Source organism: Phasianus colchicus, chromosome 2, assembly GCF_987193195.1.
Source record: "Phasianus colchicus chromosome 2, bPhaCol1.hap1.1, whole genome shotgun sequence".
NCBI classification, from domain to species: domain Eukaryota; kingdom Metazoa; phylum Chordata; class Aves; order Galliformes; family Phasianidae; genus Phasianus; species Phasianus colchicus.
The window spans coordinates 57,621,020-57,643,882 of NC_143437.1; the positions used below are offsets into that span (position 1 = coordinate 57,621,020).

General features: G+C 38.2%; 1 protein-coding gene across 1 annotated transcript in view; it reads left to right on the plus strand.

Moving 5' to 3' along the window:
* SAMD3 (sterile alpha motif domain containing 3) overlaps positions 1 to 22,724 on the plus strand; it is a 33,026-nt gene extending 10,302 nt beyond the window's left edge. The window contains exons 3-9 of the mRNA XM_031614281.2: positions 950 to 1,123; positions 1,434 to 1,518; positions 7,150 to 7,317; positions 19,509 to 19,712; positions 20,058 to 20,229; positions 21,437 to 21,519; positions 21,765 to 22,724. Coding sequence (XP_031470141.2) covers positions 950 to 1,123; positions 1,434 to 1,518; positions 7,150 to 7,317; positions 19,509 to 19,712; positions 20,058 to 20,229; positions 21,437 to 21,519; positions 21,765 to 22,055 — 1,177 coding nt within the window. The 3' untranslated portion in view covers positions 22,056 to 22,724. The remainder of the gene's footprint in view (positions 1 to 949; positions 1,124 to 1,433; positions 1,519 to 7,149; positions 7,318 to 19,508; positions 19,713 to 20,057; positions 20,230 to 21,436; positions 21,520 to 21,764) is intronic.
* The last annotated feature ends 139 nt before the right edge of the window (positions 22,725 to 22,863 follow it).

Here is a 22,863-nt window from a genome sequence, read left to right on the forward strand (position 1 = left end):
CTACTCCAAGGCCCATGCTACAGCATGAGTCACCAAGAGCAGGTTGCTCAAGAGAATGTTTGAATGGCAGAAACTGTTGTTTCTATAAGCTTGTTAGTTGCTTCCAAATCACTCTCTGCAATTTAAATTAAAGCAAACATAAATTGCAGAGCTATATGCATAACAAGAGTTTTTAGCTATTTTTGACGCCTCCCGTTTTGAAATTTCTTTGTTGGCTCTGGGCTGCCAGTACTGGGAAGCTGTCTGAGGATGCCAGGACCATCTTTTAGATGCTTCAAGCTCAGTTATCCTCTACTTTTCCATGTTTTTCCAGCATCAGTTTGCAACTTCTGTAGAGGAGAGCACTCCTGATAGCTAGTGAGGATTTCCTGTCACAGGCTTTCACCAGCTAAGGTGTGGTATTTGCACATAGTGCTGATGGCTCTTCTTGGAGTTGTAGGTGTGGGTGACATACAGGCTACTTCTGCTTTATTTCTAGTCGTTACAACTGTCCTTATCCTGTTCTTTGCTTTCCCCTTTGGGAGAACGATCTCGGCTAATATCTTGTATAATAATTTATTCTATTAAGCTGTTCATTTAAAAATCACTAGTAAATTAGAAGGATTGTAGGAAGTGCACTATAAAAGAAGGTAGGTGATGGTTATCTTGCAGTGGTAGTGAGTCCCCAGTGATTACTTTTGCTGTGCCTTCTGCTTTCATTTAGTGAACACTTAGTGGCAATTCGTGTAATGTGAATTGATTGTAACATTTCATGTTTGACATCTGATCTTAGTACCATGTGTTTTAATTGCAGCTTTTGTGAGTACTACGTAAAATGTAGAGATGAAGACAGCAAGCGCTGAATATGTATAGCGATAACTTTCATTCGTGTTGAATTTTTGATTGTATTTTTCCTTCGTTCTTGTTTGCCTTACCAAAGAAGTGCTCATGATTATATAATCTTTTTCAGTGGAAATCTGAAATTATGTTCTGCAAGATGTAGGACGTGTTCTTATACTTTACCAAATTTTCCTTACGATGTCAAGATGGTACTAGGAGAAAAAAAATACCCTGACCACAGTATGAGAATAAGGATGGTTGACTGTTTGCAAGCGGACATGACGAAGTACCTAGCAGGATCGCTGTAAGTAAACATTATTAGGTTTATTTTGGGTCATTACTAATTGGGTGCAGAATTAAATTTTCAGATGAAAGTAAAAATATTCTTAATGTGCTTTCTTACACAGAAGAAGCTTAAGGCTGGAAACCCGTTGAAGCCAATAGTAATATTTGCATGAAATCTTCAAGGTGTTCTCTTTGTTATTTAGAGGGGAACTGATGTCTTAGAAATACTTCGGGACCATTTTGTCAGTTTCATATGCATCAGTACGGCCTTCAGACAGTGTCAAATACCATTTAGAGCACCAACTCTTTCTTTGATCTTGTTTGTACAGGTATCCAAACAGCCAGCAGTACAACATTGTTGTCGGGGCTTTGATGCAGGCATACCCTTTCCTGAATGAAGATGGGAATGGCTTTGTAAGTATTGTAAACTGTAATCTATCATTAAAATATTGAAATAACTCTTCCTTTTTTAATTTTTTTCTTCCCAGCATAATCGATCACAAGAAAATAACACTTCAGAGCAAATCAATATCAATTCCTTGTATACTGGATTAGTTCAGAGCTGTAAGCTTCACTTTGACATGCCTGCCAAACCACATTCTTATTTCATTACGTTAATGAAAAGTTAATCCAACTATGTGCCACTTCTCATAGCTACCCTGAGATAATTTCAGGAACATAAAAACAGTCACTGGGTCCCTGGTTGCTCATTGTGTACAGTTTTTTTTTTTTCTGATTTGAATTCCCCCAAAGGATACATTTGAATAGTGGTGATTTTTTTTTTTTTCCTTTTTAAATTAAAAAGAAGTCAAGTCTTTAAAAATAAAATTAAAAAAAAAAAAAAACAAAACAGAAACAAACCTTTCTGTATGCTGACTAACAGATGACTTACCCTCTTGCAATGTGTTATAATCATATGAATGTTAGATATGCACCAACACAATGTTTTAGTTTTAGGTTTGTCAGGAATCTAGGTACAGATTAAAAAAATAAAAATAGAAAGCTTTTAAACACTGGTTGGGATCTCTGATCTATAACTGAAAGCAATGGAAGAAGAAAACTCAAATTTGAACCACATTTTTTCCCACTCCCCTGTGACTTAAAATATGTCCATGGTCTACAAAGACAGCATTCACCTTCTGACTTCTCACCATTGCTTTGCAATGTGATACTTTTATAACTTCTTTAAAAATCTTGTGAGACTCAGAGGAGATTGTTAACTTTCAACATACATACATACAACATGCACAGTTACTGCAGAAAGTAAATAATTTTGAGAACTTAAAAAGCAAATGATTTTGAGAATTAAAAAAAGAAGTGAGGATTAGATGGTGGATATTCAAGGTCTGGATTCAGCCTCATCTGTAAGATGGGAGGGATGAAAGAAAACAAACAGTTCATGAAAGGGAAAAATGCAACAGAAGAATGAGCCTCAGATCACTGTGGCTTCATCCAAAAGATCTCTCTGCATGTCTCAGTGGGAAACCACTGCCCAATTCTGGGCAATGTCATGGCTCCATTGGGCTGCGTGGAGTGCACATCTGCGCTCTTCCAAAGAACTTTTTACAGCCTTAAAAATCTGTCTTAAAATAGAGATTCTAAGGATGGGCTCTCAGAGGAGTTTCATTACAGGAAAAGAATAGACTTACTGAACCCACCTATAAATCCATGCTTTAATAACTAGCTTGTAGCTTTGCAGATCGATCCCCAAAGTGGTGCTCGTGGAAACTACCGGAGAATCTTCCAAGAGGTGGCACAGAGATTTCAGAGCAGTTGTTCTGTGCCTTTTGATATTTTTTTCATGCTTAGTAGAAAGCAAATGCAGTAAAATTCACCATCAGTAAGTGAGGAATTACAGTTCTCAGTATCACTAATATAATGCTTCTGGGCAAGCCTCTCCACTGACTGACTTGAGATAGAGAAACGTATTAAAGGTGTAGGTCTGTATACCAGAGTTTGGGGAAGGGGAAGGTCAAATTAGTATTTTCACTGGGCACTGGTCACTTCACATAAGACATTTCTTTTAGTTCCTCCACAATCACAGATAGTTGTGTACTACAACAACAAAGGCTTAAAATGAACCCAACATCATATACATGTATTCTTTTCCATACACTGGGAAACTTTATCAGGAGCAGGTTATTTTTAACTCTCAAGCCAAATAGTTTGGAGCCCTCCACCGGAAATGGTTGTGTCTTAGCTGTTGGAATGATGCAGTGGAAACTTTTCTGGATTCGTCCATGGCTAGCATGTGTGTATGTTCGTGCCTTGGGTGAGCAGTGGCAGCCAGTTGTGCTTTGACGGAGAAAATAAACATTTCATCTTTTGAGAGATCTTTACATTTCAGAACAGTTTTTTTTGCTTCTGATCAAGAATATAACATCAAAGTGTAAAGAGCTTGATTTAATAGAAAATTTCATATTGGGAGTGTTACAACTTCTGTTAAACATTCATGGAAATGAAACAGCTTTGGAATTTGAACAGAGGAAAGATCTGCAATGGAGTAACAAACCAAAAATTGCCTAAATTTTTGTGAATAGAACCTTTTTGTGACAGGAACAGATTTCCTCATAAAGCATTGAGGTTTTTTTCCCCATAAAACTGGATGCAATTTTCATCTCCAAACTACTTTAAATAATGTAAACATTGTATGCATAAAGTAGAAACTGAGTAATATTATCAATCTCGTTCCATTGCAAAGAGACAGATTTTAGTAAAAGGTTTAATGTTTCAAGTTTTATTTGTAGATTATTTATAATCCTATTTTCTTGGTTATGATTTTCCATCTGAATTTGCAGTAGGGGAAGATATTTTTCTGTGCTATGATTAATATAACTGGGTAAGTTTTAAAATAAGGTTACTGATAACTTACCTGTGTGCCATGACTTTAAGAAGGCTATTTACCTTGGGAATTACTTAAGATTTCTGATAAATCTTTCATAACATTAAAAAAAAAAAAAAATAAGAGCAAAAGCTCACTTAAAAGGTCTGGAGCACTTGAAATGAAACCAATTTTTCTATCCCCATTTCAGACTGGCTTTTGGAAAGAAGTGTTTTAAAGTGATTACTGGAAGAGTTTTTCCCATAATGTTTTCTTTGACATAAAGAATAGTGTTACTGCAAATTAACACACTGACATTTAAATATTAATAAATAAATTTTTATCTCGATTTCGTCATGAGATAAATTATTAGGCTTTTGATCTATGATGTAACAAAAGCATTATTTTCAGGTAATTACAGGAAAAACAGGCTTTAATATAAAATGTCCATTTCATAGCCACAGCAGTCAGAAGACGATTGGGGTGATAGTTTCTGACTACCTACAAGGCATTACTATATTTTATTCCTCCTACTTCAGGAGTATACAAGAAACTATTTGGAAGGAGTCACTGACTCTATTTCATGTTGAAAACTGTACTCTTTTATTTGGAAGGCAGGGGGAGGTTAGTAAATGCTTACTCCTGTATAAGCCACTCCTGGAGTTCAGCAGTGCTCTGATCCCAGTGATACCCAGGATCACACTGTTGACATGCTTGATTATGCAACTGCTGCATGCAAAATGATTATTCTCTAGTAAATTACTGCTTTTAATCTGTGTGTAATCCGTTCCTTCCCATGGCAGATACACACAAACTAATCCTTGTACTACTTTATAAGCATGGTAAACGTTCCTGTTGCTATTTTTTTTTTTCCTCCAGTATTCATAGAAAATAAAATAATTGGCTCAAAAATGCAACAAAACCATCCTTTTCAGAAGATCCACTACCTGCTATGGAAACCACATAAACGTATGTCCTAGCAGTCTTGTTCATGAAAGAGGTATGTGAGAAGGGAGTTGGATGAGATTATGAGAATCCTGTTACAGAAATAGATTTAGTTAAAACTCTTAACTTATTTGAGGACAGGCTAAAACAGCTGAATGTTTTGAACTTTGTGAGATATTTAAAGCTGTGCATAGGTATCAGTATATTCATCCACGTGGAAGAAAAAGCTAAAATATCTCCTAGCTAAATGAAGGCTTTCAAAAGAAAACAAAGCAAAACTCCACAGAACTCCACAAAGAATGTTTAAATCTCAGTTGTTAATATAGTCTGAGATGATCATCTTTTAAAATATTTTACCAGAGAAATATTACATGAGGTTTGTTTTTAGCCTTGAAAATAAAGATTTTTACAAATAAATTGTGCTGGGCATATAACACTAAGGTATCTGGATCCAACTGTAAATATATAAGGTCAGAATTAGAAAGGGTGTTAAGGAACACTAGTGGTTCAGGCAGATGAAGTGGGATTTCCAAGGCAAGTGGTCACCTTGGTTTTCAGAACCATAACCCAGTACTGGGACATAATAAAACTGATGCTGTAAATGCACAGAATGAGAAGTCTGTGCTCTATTTTTTCTCTTTACTAAGTGAGGCCAGAATCCTAAGTCAGACCTTTACACACTGGAAACACAGATGGGTTTCTTTGCTTTCCACTTCTCAGAAGCTTTAGCACAGCTGCCAGAAAGAGGACACTTCTGTGAGGGATGCAGATGGTGGCAGAAAGTGCCCCCTTGGGAGTGTGCATCAGCCTTAGTCTGCCCTGTAAAAGCTGAGGGAAATGCCACAAGGCCCAGAGCCTGTGCATGAGCTGCTGCTGAGATTTCTCACCATTAACATATCTGTTGCTTTTAAGAAAAGAACCTATTATCAACTAGCACCCTTGCGAGGTGGGAGTAGTAGAAGAAAGGCAAGGTCACACTACTGTCTAAGAGATACCCTCCCAGTCACCCCATGGGTGAGAAAGGCTGGTATGTCAGATTCCTGCTGCAAAGGTACGGTACTGCCTAGTGCAAACTTGAGTTCAGTAGGAGTACAGTCGACCTTGCATAATTAAGGACACCTTTTTGGTAGGGAGCTTGGAATAATTCTTATGTTTATACTGGTTTTCAGCATCAGTGAGTATAGCTCAACTTGGAGTCCATTTTAGAAAAGGAAATAACTATCTGAATCTTTTTTGTCACATCTTGTCACTTGTTTTGTTTGTTTCTTATGACTATTGAAAACTCCTCAATAACTAAAATAATCAGTTGTTTTGTCAGATCTTTAAAAGCATTTTCACTTCTTGCAATTGCAGGCTTTTGCCTGCAGAAATGCATAATAGCTTTTGCTTAGTGGCTTCCTCCCTGCCTGACTGCAGTTGTTGTGTCCTGCTGCAAAGCACCCAGCTGGGGACAGGTGGGCTGCTGTCTCACTATAATGTCATGGGTATTGCTGTCCATCCAGCTCTCAGAAGTAGCATGCGCTCTGGTTTTTCTCTTCCCAAATGAAAAAGACAAAATGTCACAGAAGTAGGGAGCACATCAGTTCTATCTTTGGCTGCTGAGTGGGGAAGTGCCTTTAAGCTGCAATTTATACCCTCTGAGGCATCTCATAAGCACTAGGACCTACTTAACTGACCCTCTTCAGCAGCAGTAAGTTCAGTTTAATAGCACGTTTGATCCACTGTAAGTGCTGGCTCCCTGCAAAAGGGAAATTGTCACTATTTTTCTGCTCCCTTGTATTAGATCTAATACTCACAGAGTTTTGCAACCAGCCAGGTACTGTTTGAGGCAAAATATTAGGTTTTTGGGGCAACAGTGAGCTGATCTGACTCACCACATAGTTTTGTTACCTGATGTCAGAGAGATAATATCCAAAAGAGCTAGAAAAGGAAAATAAGATATGGTTTTGCTGACAGCCCTGGTGATCATGTCTACATCTAACCCTATCCTTAGATTCATTGACTGGGGTACCTGGGGAACTATGTAGGTGCCAGTAGGCCTTTTGATTAGCAGTCATTGAGGCAGATCATCACAGGTTCTTGTGCATCCCTCCATCCTGAAGCTACCACTATGCTAATGCCAAAATATGAGCCTTCTCATCATATTTCTGTTTAGTGGCAAACTATTAAAAAAGAATAATAGAATTAGATTGAAACTAAGTAACCTGCCTTAGGAATGGAGCAAATCCTTACAAGATACTGGCAATGACAGATCTTTATTTGTTTATTTTATTGTGCAGTTGGTATGGAAACGGGCGCTTAAAGATCGTTTCAAATATGTGCGGAGAGCCATTGAAGATGATGAGCAAGTTTTGAAGAACAAATGCAAGTTTGGCCATAGGAAAGGACAGAGCACGAAATCTTCATCTGTTGAAAACAAACCTAATGACGTCAAAGCACAGAAAGTGGTAAGATTTCTGTGATATCATCCTGTTTACATTTTTCTCAAATTGTTTCTTCTGTAGCCAGATTTTGGACTTTTTTTTTTTTTTCCTGGAGAACTGAGCATCAACAGTAGAGCTGAACCCAACATTTAATTCTTTGTACACTTGATATCATTTATAGATGTCTCCAATTGGACATAAAATTCTTCTATTTTTAATGCAGTGTTTCCATTCTGCCTTAGGTTATACATGTCCAGTTACAGTGAAAAATAGAGGTTTACATCTAAGAGCTGAAACCTGTAAAAATAAGAATGCAAAGTGATGTTTAAGAAGGCATAAAATGGCCATACCCTACTACCAAGTCACATTTTTTATATACTAGCTATTTGCATTAATGCACAATATACTTAGGGATGCTTACAAATATATACATGCAGATGCAGTATTTCCCTTTAAATAGAGAACTTACAAAGAGCTATTAATGCCCAGTAAGTGTTTGAAGCACACTAATTATCTCGTACACTTTCATACATTCCAGTTATGCTTTGGCAACACACCTCACACTCCTTTCAGTGCTACAATTAAAATATGGTAAAACCTAATTACAAGAATATGATAAAAAAGCTATTCAGTCAATTAGTTTATGTCCATACTGCTAACTCTTTACCAGGCATATATCTGTCTTTGGGGAAGCAAGAGTGGTTTGCCTGACCCATTTTTGCATAAGTTACACCTTTAGCTGCAGTTTTCTACCTAAAAAGCACATATATTTATTAGAGGCTTCAGTGATTTCTGGATATCTCCTCCTAAGTAATGTGTGCATGAACAAACAGTTCCTTCTTCCTGCCTGCTTTAGTTGGAAGGTTTGCAGAGTTTATGAAACAAGAAACAAAATTTAGGTGCAAAATAATAAACAGCCTTGCACGTGATAAAAGAGAAGCAATAAGCTTTCACATGTGCATCAAGTCAGCCTTAATTTATCTGCTAATGCTTGGAAAGGGCAAGTCTAGGTCTTTATCACATCAGCTACTTGAGAAGGCCCTGCTGTGATCCCATGGGAATGCATGCTCAACTTCTATCTCCTGTAGATGAGGTGTAATCACAGTCTATGCTGTAAGCTGGGAATGTTGTTCCCTGTGCTGCCCAAGGCCATCACTGGTCACTCCTGGCTTGCTCTAGAAGTTGAAGAAGGAAGCACCTTCCCAGACATTTCCTGCTGGCTGTAAAGTTGTAAATGAGTAAGGGTGAAACTAGAGGGTGACAGGATGCTGAGCTATCCGTGCACATTTTCCCCCATATCCTAAACAACAGGGAGGTATAAAAGCAAGAATTAACACTTGTTAGGCTTGGGAACTAATCCTATAAGACAAAGGGAATCATGCCTTAGTTTTAAATGTGTTTCTAAGTAGAAACAAAATAACTTGGGCTCTTAGAGTCAGATGTTTGTTATTACAAAAGGTAAAAGTTCACACCTAAACAAGATGTTTTTTTAGCATTCTTTCAAACAAATGCATTTCCTATATTTAGCAAAATATATAACAGTAACTTCCTGCTTATCTTTGGAGATAACTATTTTGTGATAAATTTAAAATGCTAAACAGAATATCATAGCCTCAGAAAATAAATATTTGGTGTAGAAGCCAATACCACAAGCAAAATATTCAAATTTTTATTAGTCAGCCCTCCTTGCCTTCATCCCTTTTACAAGCTTGGAGGAATAGGTTGGTGAGCCCATCAGGATTATTTAAGGGTGGGAAGTGAATTCCAGGTTAAGGAGTCTTTTGGAGAATGATCAATGGAAGATTTCTAACCACCTTGCATCCACGCTTTCCCTTAGATAGGCAGAGTAGGCCAATTGGGGCATCATAGGTCAAATGCAATGGGGAAGCAGTGCAGATGAAAGTGCACATCAATGGATAACATACACACCAGTCACACAGCTGACTTTTATTCAGAAACTAAAGCTCCATATAGTCACAAGGTGCAATTCCACTGAATGCTTGTTGTGTCAGTATAACCTTGAATTGTTAACGGTATGAATGTGATGAAAAGACTCTACCCCTGAGACATAGGTGGTATTTGCTTTTACATTAAAAAAGAAGAGGAAAAAAAAAGTTTGCTACAGTTTGCTACTCTCACTAAAGACTAAAGTCTTTGACTGCTCTTCCAATCTCACCAAGCATAAACAAATAATTAAAAATTGCTTGCTAGTGATGTTTTGGAAGCCATAGATGATCTTTATCACTTTGCCTGCTCAAGCCCTGTCACCTACCAGCAGGCATTCCTCCTCCAAACACAACAGGATTGTTACTTGGCCTCCTATATAGGTAGGGTATTTCTTCCAAATGCAGCACCCAGCTTTATCTTCAAGACTCTTTAAAATACTGCTTATGTGCTACTTCCTAGAAAGCACTATATCCAATGATATGAAAGAGTATATTCCCTTTAGTATCATTAGTATGTTCCTAGCTAGAATTAAAGTTTTGAGCAAGTGCAGTGTTGAGGGCCATATAACCATGATGAATACACAAAAAGGCATGCAGGATTGACCTGTCACTATAGCCCTGATGGAAGATTCACTCAGAATGATGCTCCCTAAAAACAGTCATTAGGCTGAGTGAGCCTTTGTTGGATAGAAAATCAAAATGGAACTTGATGCAAACCACTTCCAGCCAAACGTAACAGGAGGAGCCCTAGACTCGGAGTGACTGGAACAGAGAGGAGACCACAGTCCCTCTTGTAAGGCCTACAACTTCTTACAGTCTCTGGAATACTGCTGGTGTGCTCAGCTGGGCTTCTCCAAAGCAGTTGTAAAAGATGTAAATTTGGTGCTAGGTGTGAAAAGGAGAAATAAGCACAAATGAGGCGTTAAAATAGGAGTAGATAATTGCATATACTTCACAGATTTGTTACACTCAGCAGAACTGGGAATAAACACAGCGAAAATCATTTATAAAAAGGCATCAGCAGGCCACCTCCTTTTTGTGTTGATGGGATAGAGATGAAATATTTTGACAAGTACTTAAAATGGGAAAAGTGGAAGGATTCTGCAGGAACTTAAGCTCGTGCAGTTGGACATCAGTCAATATTATTCATGTACAGGAAAGATAAGCAGCAATGTTGAAAATGGTGAATATACAAAAATTCTATGGCAAGAGGATCAGATGAAAACTAGAGAAGATGCCTCTGGCCCAGGCAGCATCCCAGGTGGAAGCTGAGACATGTGATAACATATTTGATTGTTTTGACATTATTGTGCGATACAAGAACAATGAAGGTGGTGGGAACAGTCTTGTCATAAGACTGAGATTTCTTGTTCACTGATGAGACTTCAGAGAAAGCTTCCTTCAGAGAAAATGGATGGGCTTCCTATCTTTAAATAGAAGGAAGGTTGCAGAAAAGCAGTGTGATGGGCTTTCTGACTTTGGTCAAAATCCGTGGGTGACCAGAGCCAAATTAAACGATGAAGACTAGAAGCTTTAACCTGCATAAAGAACCTGATTTAGGGCAGATGTAAGAAACAGTTTTTTTACAAGTCAGCATAGGGGAGCTAATTATTGAAGGACATCAACCATTTAATGAGGTGAAACAGGTGATCTTTGTTGTCTTTTCTGCTTAGACTCATAGTCTGTGTAAAATATTGCCGCTGTCAGACTGATATTGAAGCTGGGGAGGCTCTGGGGGTGGTCTAAGGGCTGACTGCAGGGAAGCAAATGGTGAAGCTGAAGCTTTTGTATGCCTCATGGCACTCCACTGGCTTCCCACTCATTGTGATCAGGAATTGTCTTTTCTGATGAAAGAAGTAAACATGAACGAGTACTGCCAACTCTGAGCTGGAGTTTCTTTTATCTCAATACAACTTTAGATTTGAAGCCCTTGTAGACATTTTGTAGGAGTATGTTTGTCTTTGAGGTGATTAAAACAAACGACATCTTGTTCATCAATGAGATTATGCCACTGCATGAACCAGAAACTTGAAACAAGGTTTCAAGGAATGCAGAGAGTGTGGGAGTTGGCAGGAGATCCCCGGGTGTGGGCAGAAAGGGAGAAATGAAGGGGAGAAAAGCCATTAGAAAGTAAAAGAGGAAACCAAATTAATTAAACAAGTGCAAGATTTTCAAAGTTTTAACTTGATGTGCAGGAGATACAGAGACTCTTCTCTGAGCCATGTGGTTGAGGGATGCTGTTGGCAGCTACGGAATTAGGTTGCATCTATGCAGTGAATGTTGTACACTGGTGAAGCAGGAGTGACAGCCTATTTTCCTCTAAGATTAAAAATCTCAAAATCATGTGTTTGTATGTACGCACAGCCGAAGTGTGAAACTGAATTTACAAATGATCATTCAATGGTTGTATGGATGTAATGTGGCTTTTCTACTAAAACTTTGATGTGTGCACATAGTGTGTAACATTGCTTAGTTAATATTTTAATGCACTCTGATAGACAAGTGGACACCTTTGAGCACAAATTCCTAGTGCATACATTATGCCTCACCCTTTATCATATCATTCAATATCTCCATTGTTCTGTGAGTTAATGTGAAGGGGTGAAGTATGGGCAGTTCCTTGGCAGAGGATAACAGATTTTACCCCATTTTGCTTTTGCTGCTTTGTAGTTTGCAAATTAGAAAGCATTTGTGGTCAGAAATAAAAGGACTTATATGGCTTTGAAAGTTTGTAATTAATATTGGCATGCAAGTCTAGCTCTGAAAGTATATGCCTGGCTCAAGAGGGTAATTATGTATAATTAAAGCAGAGCCTGCTTTAATTAAATACGAATCAGTTTGGATCCTTCAGAAGGCTACACGTTCATTTTGCATGAGAGCAATCTGCCTCTGCTGTTTCCCCAGTCTTGTGTTCAGCTTTTGGACATGAAGGGTGCCATGATTGTGATGCTTTCTCAGTTCTCTCCCACTTTTTGGGGCAAGAAGGTGGGCAATGAGCTGCATAATTTATTGCTTATGTTTCAGATTCAAACTTGCTACAGATTAGTCAGATTTTCTTTTTCACTTGATCATTCCTTTCCCAAATAAAATAACTCAAAAAATATACTTTGTATTAAACATCATTACAATGAACTTGAAAGTCACCACAGGGAAAAAAAAAAAAAAAAAAAAAAAAAGGCTGATTCTTGCAGTATTGGGATTAAAAACTCCTCTATACACTGTTTTCATGAGATACAATGTGTCAGAATGTATTCCAAAAAGAATAGTAAGACCCACTTTCCAGTACTTCATCAAGACACAAGATTCAGATTATTACATGAGTAGCTACCTATGAAAGCCATTTTTTATTCTGAAGAGGTTATAAAACCCATTTAGTAGAAAAGATTAGCCCAGGCAATGGTTCCACCACACTCCCAGTGAGCATGCAACTGTCGTTTCTTTGTTTAGGCAAAGAGAAGACACTGAAACTTCTACTGCCAGGCTTGCTTGCATCAGTAATTTGAGAATTGGTGCCAACTCTGACGGAAGTAGACTCAGCAATCAAGAACTGTTAAGCAGTAGCAATACTCTAAGCAATAACATAACTTGCACTGGCACTGAGCAAGGAAATTAGGAATGCCTTTTCAAAGGAAATCTTATTATTAGTTGCTGGGAGCTGGTAAGATAACTGTAAACAGCACAATGAAAGGCAATGTAACAGCTACACCAGTGTTACCACTGGTCAGCAAGATGGTCCCAATATCAGTATGGTCTAAAAAAGGAGCTCCCATGCTGGCATCACCAGTCCTGCCCGTGTGATTTTTATTACCATCTAACAGTTTCTGCCCTTTCCAGAGAGCAGATTAGTGGAGACCCTCAAAGGAATATTCCCGAACTGAGATTCAGATCTCTCCCAGGTGAAAGATCTGAATCTGTGGTCTGCAGTGAGTAAACCAGTCATGTGCAGGGCTGTCTACTGGTCTTATCTCAATTCACTCTCGAAAACCAAAGAGTTAGTGGGTTCTGTTGGCATTCTTTATGAAAGAGACCTTGGTCACTGTCATTAGCAACAGCTAGGCTACATTTACCATTCAGGAACTGGGTATACTCTTGTGAGGAGCAAGAAATGCTTGCTGTTCTCGCTAGAGGACTTTTCATCACTCTGTGATTAGTCAGTCATTTTACTTTGGTGTTGACATTGATGACTTCTAGGATTGATGACAGTGGCTTTCAACAGTAACTGAAAGCTTTTATACCTTGGCAATGCACATCATGCATTCTTCCTTCCCTCAAAGAGAAGTAGCAACTTCTCTTCTCTGACTGGGACGCTCATAAAGTGCTACAGTGTACAAGCTGGGGCTTTTAACAAGATCCTAACTGCTATTTTTACTAGTATTTCTGGCCATATCTTGTGGGGAAAAGAAAAAAAAAACCAAAATTAGTGAAATGGACAGTATGGAACTGGGGCTCTGTGCTTAAACACCTATTTCCTACCAAACTACTAACTATCCTCATGGTTGAGGAAGTGTGACAGGTGAGGGATTTGGACCATAGTTGTTTAATTGCGTGTATGCTTCACTGATTAAAGGTTAGCATCTTAAAACAATCTGTTTGTATGCGGTTCCAGTAAAGCTGTGGATATCCTCTCTGGGAAGTGTGACTGTCAAAAGCCATCTGCAGCACAAGCAGAGTCCTATGACCTGTGTGGGTCCCAGATCCACCGACTTTAGTCACAGATTCTTGACATGGCAAGAAGTTAAGAGTGGTTAATGGTTAATGGGCATAGGCACTCAAGGATTTGTCCCCTAGAATTGTCATTTTTCCCTTATGGAAGGGCTTAAGAGTTTTCGTAGGGCCTCAGGCAAGGTCTAGGCTACACTGATGTAAAAGTGCTGGATATATCCTGCTTACCTCATTAACTTTCTTGCTGCATAGTTTTGACCTCTTTTTCTATTCTATTCCACAGTATTTCCCATCTGCTTGTAGCAAAAAAAAAAAAAAAAAAAAAAGAAAAGAAAAGAAAAAAAGAAAGAAAAAAAGAAAAAAAAAACAAAAGAAAAAAACCCCCAAAACTTCATTTTTTAAAGGTATCAAAATAAATTCTCATGTTCCAGAAAGTTTTTTTTTTTTTTTAATCCAACCCATATTATTTAAAAATAAAGGAATTTCTTCCTATTATTCAGCAAGTATGTATACTGCCATTAAAACAATCCTATGCAGAAAAACATTAAATATCACCAACCAACACTTATTATCACTGCAATGGAAATTGATGTTACTGGTGACATGACTGAAAATCAAGCCATGGGAAGGATTACTTATTTAATTAGACATTGAAAGAGGAGATCTTTAATGTAGATCTGTCTTCAGTCTATATAGTATTGCTTTTCCACAGTGCATTGAAATAACCAGAGGTTAAGTTACTGTCACAGTTTTACTGGGATATTGCTGTACTGGATGAGCTTTCTTGCTTTGACGGATAAGGCAGAGAAGATTCTCCCAAAGTTAGAATGTGATGGGATGGCATACCAGTTCAGTAGCCAACTCTCCAAACCCAGATTGTTCCCATTCACACCCCAAATGTCGAAGCTAACTCTAAAAGATTTTACATTTCATTTGAAATTAGTGCAAAATAGGTTGCCAAATGTTGTCCCTCTGAGGTAACTTCTTTTTCCCAAAATAAATCCACCTCTCTGTTACCTTTCTACTTACCTTAAAAATCAACCTGTTCACAAATTAAAAACTAACAGAAAAAAATAAAAATATTCCGAGTCCCACATTTAGGTGTGACTGAGTTAATGTTCAGTTATTACACTTTTCCAGAAAAAAAAGCAAATTAGAAAATAGGAACACAGTTGGAAGATTATGAAAATTCAGCTATAAGGCAAGTTATGCACTGAACACATCTTGCTGCTTAGCATGATAGCCTGTAAATTTATATATACATAAAAGACAAAATTTATCTTGCTGTTAGGATCCAATAAATCCTGAGGTTCAAAATTATTTGTGTAAAATTCAAGTGATGACATACTTTCCTCTCAATTAACAGCCTTCGGATTGTATGTGAATGGAACCATGCTTAGAAATAATGAACGTTATACATTAGGATACTTTCTCCCTTCACATTTTCAGCTAGGCTGCCTGTGTAAACAACTACTCATCCATAAACATCTGAGTTTGCCGTTCTTAAATTCCATGCTGGTTCTGCTAAAGGCAGCCACTGCTGTTAGCCTTAATGTACCAGTTAGGTTCACTGCTCTATGCTGTTCCTGACTGATAAACATGCATGCTTGCACTTAATCAGTTGGAAATAGAAACATGCAATGATGCAGTAATTCTAGCCTCTCAATTACCATCTAATCTGTATTTCTGTAGCTTTGTATATTACAGTATATTGTTTATATTGTTTGTATAATTTCACACTTGGAATGAAACTGTACAGAGACAAAATGAAATGAATTGCTTAGATACAGAGGCATAGACTTGTCGCTGTATGTAGAAGACAAGAAGAACCCAAAATCATAGCAACTTTGGTGTCTAATGCCAACTCCAGAACACTGTTTCATTACAAAAAACATTCTGCACTCACCACATGTTCTACTTCAGACTTATCATTAAGCATCCTTTATATAAACTTTGTCTTCTACTGTGCTTAAACAACCAAGTAATCTCTGAAATACTGAAGGCTACTAAGGACAGTAGAAAACTGTCCTTCTTTTCTATCCAAATGGCACTAGTGCAGACTTCGTAGGTTTCTGAAGTTCTGTTATGTGACTGTTTGGTTAGATGTACTTCACGGCTGGGTATTTTTATCCATTATACAGATTACTAGTTTAAACAAGGTATATTTACAAGGTATAATTTAGGATTACCAATAGCTTTCTTCAGCCTAGGAGTGCAGCTTAAAAAGATGAAAAGATTACAGGTGATGATTGCTCTAGGCAGGGAGAACACTGCAAGAAAACCACTTACTTCTGATCATGTTCCCTATAATGTAATGAATGAATTACACAACAAAGTTTGACTTGCTATCACTTTATTTTTTCCTAGTGGGTAATGACAGCGTTTCTTTCTTACACTCTATTTTTACAGGTACCTTTCCATTGCTGCTTACAAAAATGTCGTATGGAGTCGTCTAGCTAATTAATAATGTCATTAACCTAACTATTCTTCAGGACTTGGCTGACTACACGCAAAGCCAAGGCAGATGGAGATATACTAGAGCCAAGGTCTCAACTGGCTCACCATGGTGTTTGCTGCTGAGCACCAGAGTCTTAGGAGCAGCAGGGCTTGTGCTAAGCACCAGGATTTATTCTGTTTTCCTGCGTCTGCAGCTGCTGAGGGGAGGCAGCCCGGGGCGTGAGGCCCAGCAGCTGAGCAGGCTCCTGCTCCTTGGGCAGTGGGGCCTGGGAAGCAGGCCCCCAGAGAGGTCTGTAGCAACAGTTGGAGCCAGAGATTCCAGAGTAAAAACTGTGACTGTAATTCTGCACTCTGCAGGCACAGCAGTGTTCACAGTATATAGCCATAAAAAACCAAACCAAACCAAACCAAACCAAACCAAACAAAAAAAGCAATTAGTTAGGCCTTGTAAGAATCCTCAGAAGTGGAGTGCAGGAGATCACATTGCTAGGACCACTCTTCATAGGCAATGTCAGGGTGTGTCTTAAGGGGTCAGTAAAGAAGTTACACAGTAAGTCATTCAAATGAGCAGTAGCAAATTCCAAGGAGCAAACATTTTAGATGTGTTCAAGGATAAATCAGCTAAACTTCTTGTTTAATTGTGATGTACCAACTTGGAGGCAGCTAATTTGATGCCAGTTTCCAAAATTTTGGGAATGTGTTGACCAATAAACTTACTATTTTTACTTGCCAAATTAACAAGAACTGTAATGCAGAGCTGAGAGATGAATAACTTAGGAAAGAATCAGTGAAGTTTCTGTAAACAGAAGTCATGCTTCATAAAGGTATTAGTTCTTTGAAGTATTCAGCAACCCCGAGGACATCAGAAATTCAGCTATATAGTTCACTTCAGAAGAGATTTCACCACATGACTTCGAAATGCTCTTAAAAGATATAATCTAAGGGGATAAACAGGAGCTGAGCAGAAATTGTTTGGTTGTACTGTGGAAAAGATTGCTAATGCTTAGTTTATGCAGTTAAATACATTTCTAAGTGTGGAAAAAGGAGAATAGCTGGCTGACCACAGTTGCTGATGGTACTAAGGGTATAAAGACAAAGGTTGTCTTTGAAGACTTCATGTTACTGAGTTAATAGGGCAGGACAACAGCTGGTAAAATTCAATGCCAAGAGATGCACAATAAGGTACAAGGAGAAAACCCAGTTCTTATAACGTAGATAATCATGGCCTCTAAGCTTATTACTATCATTCACAAATGATATTTTTATATTATGCTGGAGAACATTTGGCACAATGCTAAGCAGCTGTTTGAAGAAATACATTGAATGCTCAGAATTATTTAAGAAAGAAACAAAAGGGAGCGCATTATTCCCCTGTACGCACCTGTGGTATCACAGTATCTCAGCTAGTGTTTTAAGCTGTACTGTGCCTGTCTTGTAAAGACGTTAGTGAAATCAGACAAAATGCAAAGATAATAACAGGGGTTTTTGAAAGTACGGAACAACTATTGTGCATGGAATGATTAAATAGCTTAGGACAATCTTGTCTCTTGTCTGGACAACTGAAGACAGAATATGGTGTTGCTATACAACTAGAGACGAACAGTTTGACCTCTATCTTACTGAATCCTGTAAGATCATTAGAAGATGAAGGCATAGCTTTTGGCATCACAGTAGTTAAACTGCTGAACATAATGCAGGGTGTTGCAGAAGGAACAATTTTGCCTGGGTTGGAAAAGTGACTGGAAGAAATGATGGAAGAAAAAATTTACTGGAAGCAATGAAATATAACATGAATGCTTGAAATCCATGAGCCCCTCTTCTGATCCGTGGCCTCTCTTCCTGGGCACTGAGGAAGAGGACAGGAATGCCTGCTCTAATCAGTCACACACAAATACTACTGTTCAGTGAAGTCCTTTATGAGAGCAGACTGTGCTGATGTAACAGTGGCCTAGCAAGGGTTGGGGAGTACCTGGGGGAATCATGGTAATTAACTGTCCTGCATTCAGGGCTGTCTTTCCTCTTTGATAACATTGGTTATTGAAATTCATGGGCATATAGTAGGAAGGAGACAATGTTTTACTTCTATATCTTGTACATGAAAATCTTGGAATTTCACATACACAATTTAAAAAAAGGATGTTAAAATGGAAAATTAAATTGCATACAGAGAGCTCTGCATAGCAGTCTTGAATGTTGTATTTTTTTCAGCTATGTCTTAAATATTCTGGGAAACAAAACAAACTGTCTCAACTTGCATTGGCTCTGGCCCACAGGCCACTACTGGCAAAGATGACAGCTGCATTAGTAATGATACATTTGGGAAAAGCTGGTTGAAGTGTAGCTTGAGAGAGGTAATGACACTAACAAAGCATGTGTATGTTTCCTCAGCTTGCTTCAATGGGCACATTCACTGCTTCCTATGGTAGAAACTAAGCCACAGGCTACAGCCACACTGCTTTGGATAGCTACCCCTCTTATTTGTAATTACTGTTTGTGGAGTTACAGCAGAGACAATAATAATAATTTTGAGGAAAATCATTAATTAAATCTTCAGTATGCAATAACATTGTCTGTCAAGCAACTCAAATAATGCTTTCCATTAAGAGATTTCTTTCTCTTAATTCTTCTGGTTTCCTTACTGGTAAATACTTCAATTGTATAAATATGGAAGTTTGTTGTCCTGCTTTTAGCACCTGGATGAGTAAGAAGAAAATCCTATTTTTCTTGGCAATACAGAGCTAATATTGCTAAAGAGTAACACTGAGATACTAGATGATCATTATGGTCCTTTTCAACCCAGGCCATTCTATTATTATTAGAACTGCCTGTTAATTAAAAAACAAAAACAAACAAACAAACAAACAACCCACAATTAGGCGAACTAGGCACATGAACTTCATGCATATCCTCTAATTGTAATTTGAGCCTGGGAGACCTTCTGGTAGCTCAGAACCCCATGAAGACAGATCCTATGTATATGATAGAGTGACAGTACAGAGTCAATTCACAGAGCCAGTACTCAAGCTGCCCTCTAAGTCCCTTCTGCTAAGCTTAACTACACATTGGTGTGGACTCCAATGTGAACTGACAAGATATCCCACATCAGATGAAAAGTGATTTGTTACAATTCTGTCCTTGATTTGTTGCTAGGAAGAACCTGCTTATCTTGAAGGTGATGCAATGTATGTACACATTAACTGGCTGAAGCAAGAATATATGAAAACTCTGAGAAACTGGAAAGAAGTGAATAATAAAATGAATGCAACAATACAGATACGAAGGAAGATGATCTGCGATAAGACACCTTTAAAAGACATTCTTAGACTATTTCCTTTCTTAAGATGCCCCTATCAGGTAACAGAACTGTACTTAATAATGGCATTGATCTATATTATAGATGTGACACAACTGTGGGTGTTCATGGATGTTTCTGCAGAAGTATTGATCAACATTGTTCTCTTTAACATATTTTTGCATCAGTCCTGTGTTAACCATGCCACACAAAACAGCAGTGGGTTGTTGGAAGTCCTTTGATGATACTTCATGTACTTCTTCCCTGTTTTGAAAAGAAATGCTATCATCCAACCTACAGTCTTTTTTTTGTTTATCTTACCCTGCCTTCAAAACATGAACCTCATTTCTTGTTTTCAGTTTGGGCTTTAAGCACTGCAATAACAATTTTACTTTATTTTATTTTAGCTTTTTAGGGAGTTCCAGCTTCTCACACACACGGATGTTTATCAGAAAACAGTTAAGATTTTGGAGATTTATTCAGAAAGCATATTATCTTTATGTCTGGTGAAGAATAATCCAATTAACATTATGCTGCAAGAACATCTGAAACAGAACACAGAGGAAAACGTTCTAAAATGTCAGTACAAATCTATGCTCTAAATATCTGTACTAGGTCTGGCTGGGATGGAATTAACCTTCTTCAGAGCAGTCGCTATGGTGCTGTGTTTTATATTGGTGACCAAAACAATGCTGATAACACACCAATTTTTTAGCTGTTGCTGAGCAGTGTTTGCACAGCCTAAAGGCAGCTTGTTCCTCGTTCTTCCTCCCAGTGAATAGAACTGGGGGGATATGTACAAGAGACTGGGAGGGGGGCAACCAGGCAGATGACCCAAACTAGCCAAAGAGATGTTCCATGCCATACAACATGCTCAGCAATAAAAAAGGGGTTGTGGCCTTTAAAGAGGTTAACATCTTTTCTTTAAGAACTTAGAAGAACACTTGTAAAAAAATATTTTCCCTTCGAAAGAGAAGGACTGTTTTTAAGCTGGAAGTGAAACAATGTAAGAAGTACTTACTGTTGTCTTTCAAGTAACCTGTCTCTTCAGGAGTAAATACACTTCAGGAGTGAAAGCAAAAACTGGTATAGCATAAAGTCTCTGAAAAGCAGGGATCTGAGTCACACACACAGCTCTATGTTGTGTTTGGCTTCCTGGCTGTGAGAAGGGAGTAAGAAACTGCTGCCACTCACCTTCTTTCAATCTGAAAACTGGGGTGAGGTTAGTTCTGTAGGGACAAAACATTTGAAGGAGTTACTTGTAAAATTTACTCTTCTTGAACTGCAGCTGTAGATCCCTACACCTGAGCTAAAATCTTTGAGAAGTGCTTCTTGAGAGTGTCATTTGCTGTCCAAACAGGCATAATTCCAGGAGGTCAAATCAATTATAGAATAACCTGAGTTGGAAAGGGCACATAAGCAGTCCAACTTCTGGCTTCACACAGGAACACCCAAAAATTGGACCACATGATCAACAGCATTGTCCAGATGCTTCTTGAACTCTAGCAAGCTTGGTGCCAGGACCACTAAAGGATAAGGAAGATATGCATTTCCCAATTGGAACCTAGAGTTTGTGATAGCTTTATGAGTTTGAATACTATGGCCAGTTTCCAGATGAGGTACCTAAACCTTTACTGTGGCACAAGCTATTCTTCAAAATGAACTGAGCAGCAGTTCCACTGCTGAGCTGTCAGTTATTTCATAAGCCACAGTCTGTTTTTCCAGGATGATGCCACAGTGCCAGAATGTTTTCATTTGTAATTCAGAAAATTCTTGTCTTTCACAGATATGAAGATGACTGCTGCATGTTTACTTCTGCCAGATGTCTTTGGAGATGACTCCAGTCTGTTTGCTGCAGTGAACGAGGAGGTAGGAGACAGCATCAGCAGCTGTGGTCTTGCTCCTATGAGCTGCCTGGGCATATCCCTCAGCCTCTTGGTGGCCTGGAGAAGGATGACATTCTCCTGCCTTTTGGATGAAAGGCAAATATTCGCAGAAATGCTGGTTAAATTCAAAGCAGTATTACTAGGCTTACTGAATTTTTTGATGTTACAACTTACAGTTCACCAAATGATGCTGTGATATCATTTGAAATATTCTTTTTCTTAATTTAGGTGAAAGTATTGACACCAGTGTTGGAAGTTAAAAATCCCTTCAATGTGAATTCATGCGGGTTTGCTCTGTACATAGAAAAACAAGAGGTAGCCCGGCTCAGTGACTGCACCACAGCTCTGGCAGCACTGGTGGCTGCATTTCACGTGTTCAATATCCAGTGCCCAGGCAGAATCCAAAGGACGCTGAAATTCCTGGTGTCCCTGATCTTTGAGATGAACATCCCTCAAGCATTCCTCCCAGGTCAGGTAAAAAGAGGGCTAGAGATGCCTAAACATCCCAGTGTTTGCTAGTGTACTCATCTCAGGAACGTTTGGAATTTTGTCAAATCTCCTTGTTGTGAAGATAAATCAGCGCACTCGTTCTAGTGAAAGCATCTGTATATTTCTAACATTTATGTTTAACAATGTCTGCTTTTTAAAAATTGTACTGGCTACTTTTTAAAAAATCTAAAATTGTCTAAAGCAGTTCTGGAAGCATTAGAGAAAATAAGATTTTCTAGTTTACTTACTACATGTGTTATGTATCAGTTTTCCACCCAGAGCATTTTACAAATGAAGACAATATTTTTACCATCAGAATTTAAAAATGTATTCATAAGTTAATGCGAGCACTTAATGTTCTGAATTTACACAAATTAAAGATTTGTTACCTCTCTCACTATATTATCTTCATGTGATCATTGAGAGTGCTTGAATGTATTTCTTTGTTTTAAAATACTGGGCTTGATTTATAATTTGGAGGATGATGAGTTTTCATGCTCTTCTCAATGCACAAAATGTTTTCTTCATTCTTTTAACATTAATCCAAAGTTTGCTAAATAAGGATTCTGAGATCAGTTCTCAAAGTAGCAAGAATGACTTTCTGGGATGCTGTCATGTGCATTTGTAACAACAGCTTTTGTGCTGGGAAACAAATGCCTCATTTTCCATCTGAGCTTTTTCCCCATAACAGATCAGCCTTCTCCACATGGTACGTGTCCTGTCTGCCCACACAAAATGGAGCCCTTCTCTCTTCTTCCACGGTCTCCTTTTCTTCCTCCCATAGCCCTCTTAACTCTTTAAGTGCCTTGCACATCTGAAAATCCTGATATAGTGAATG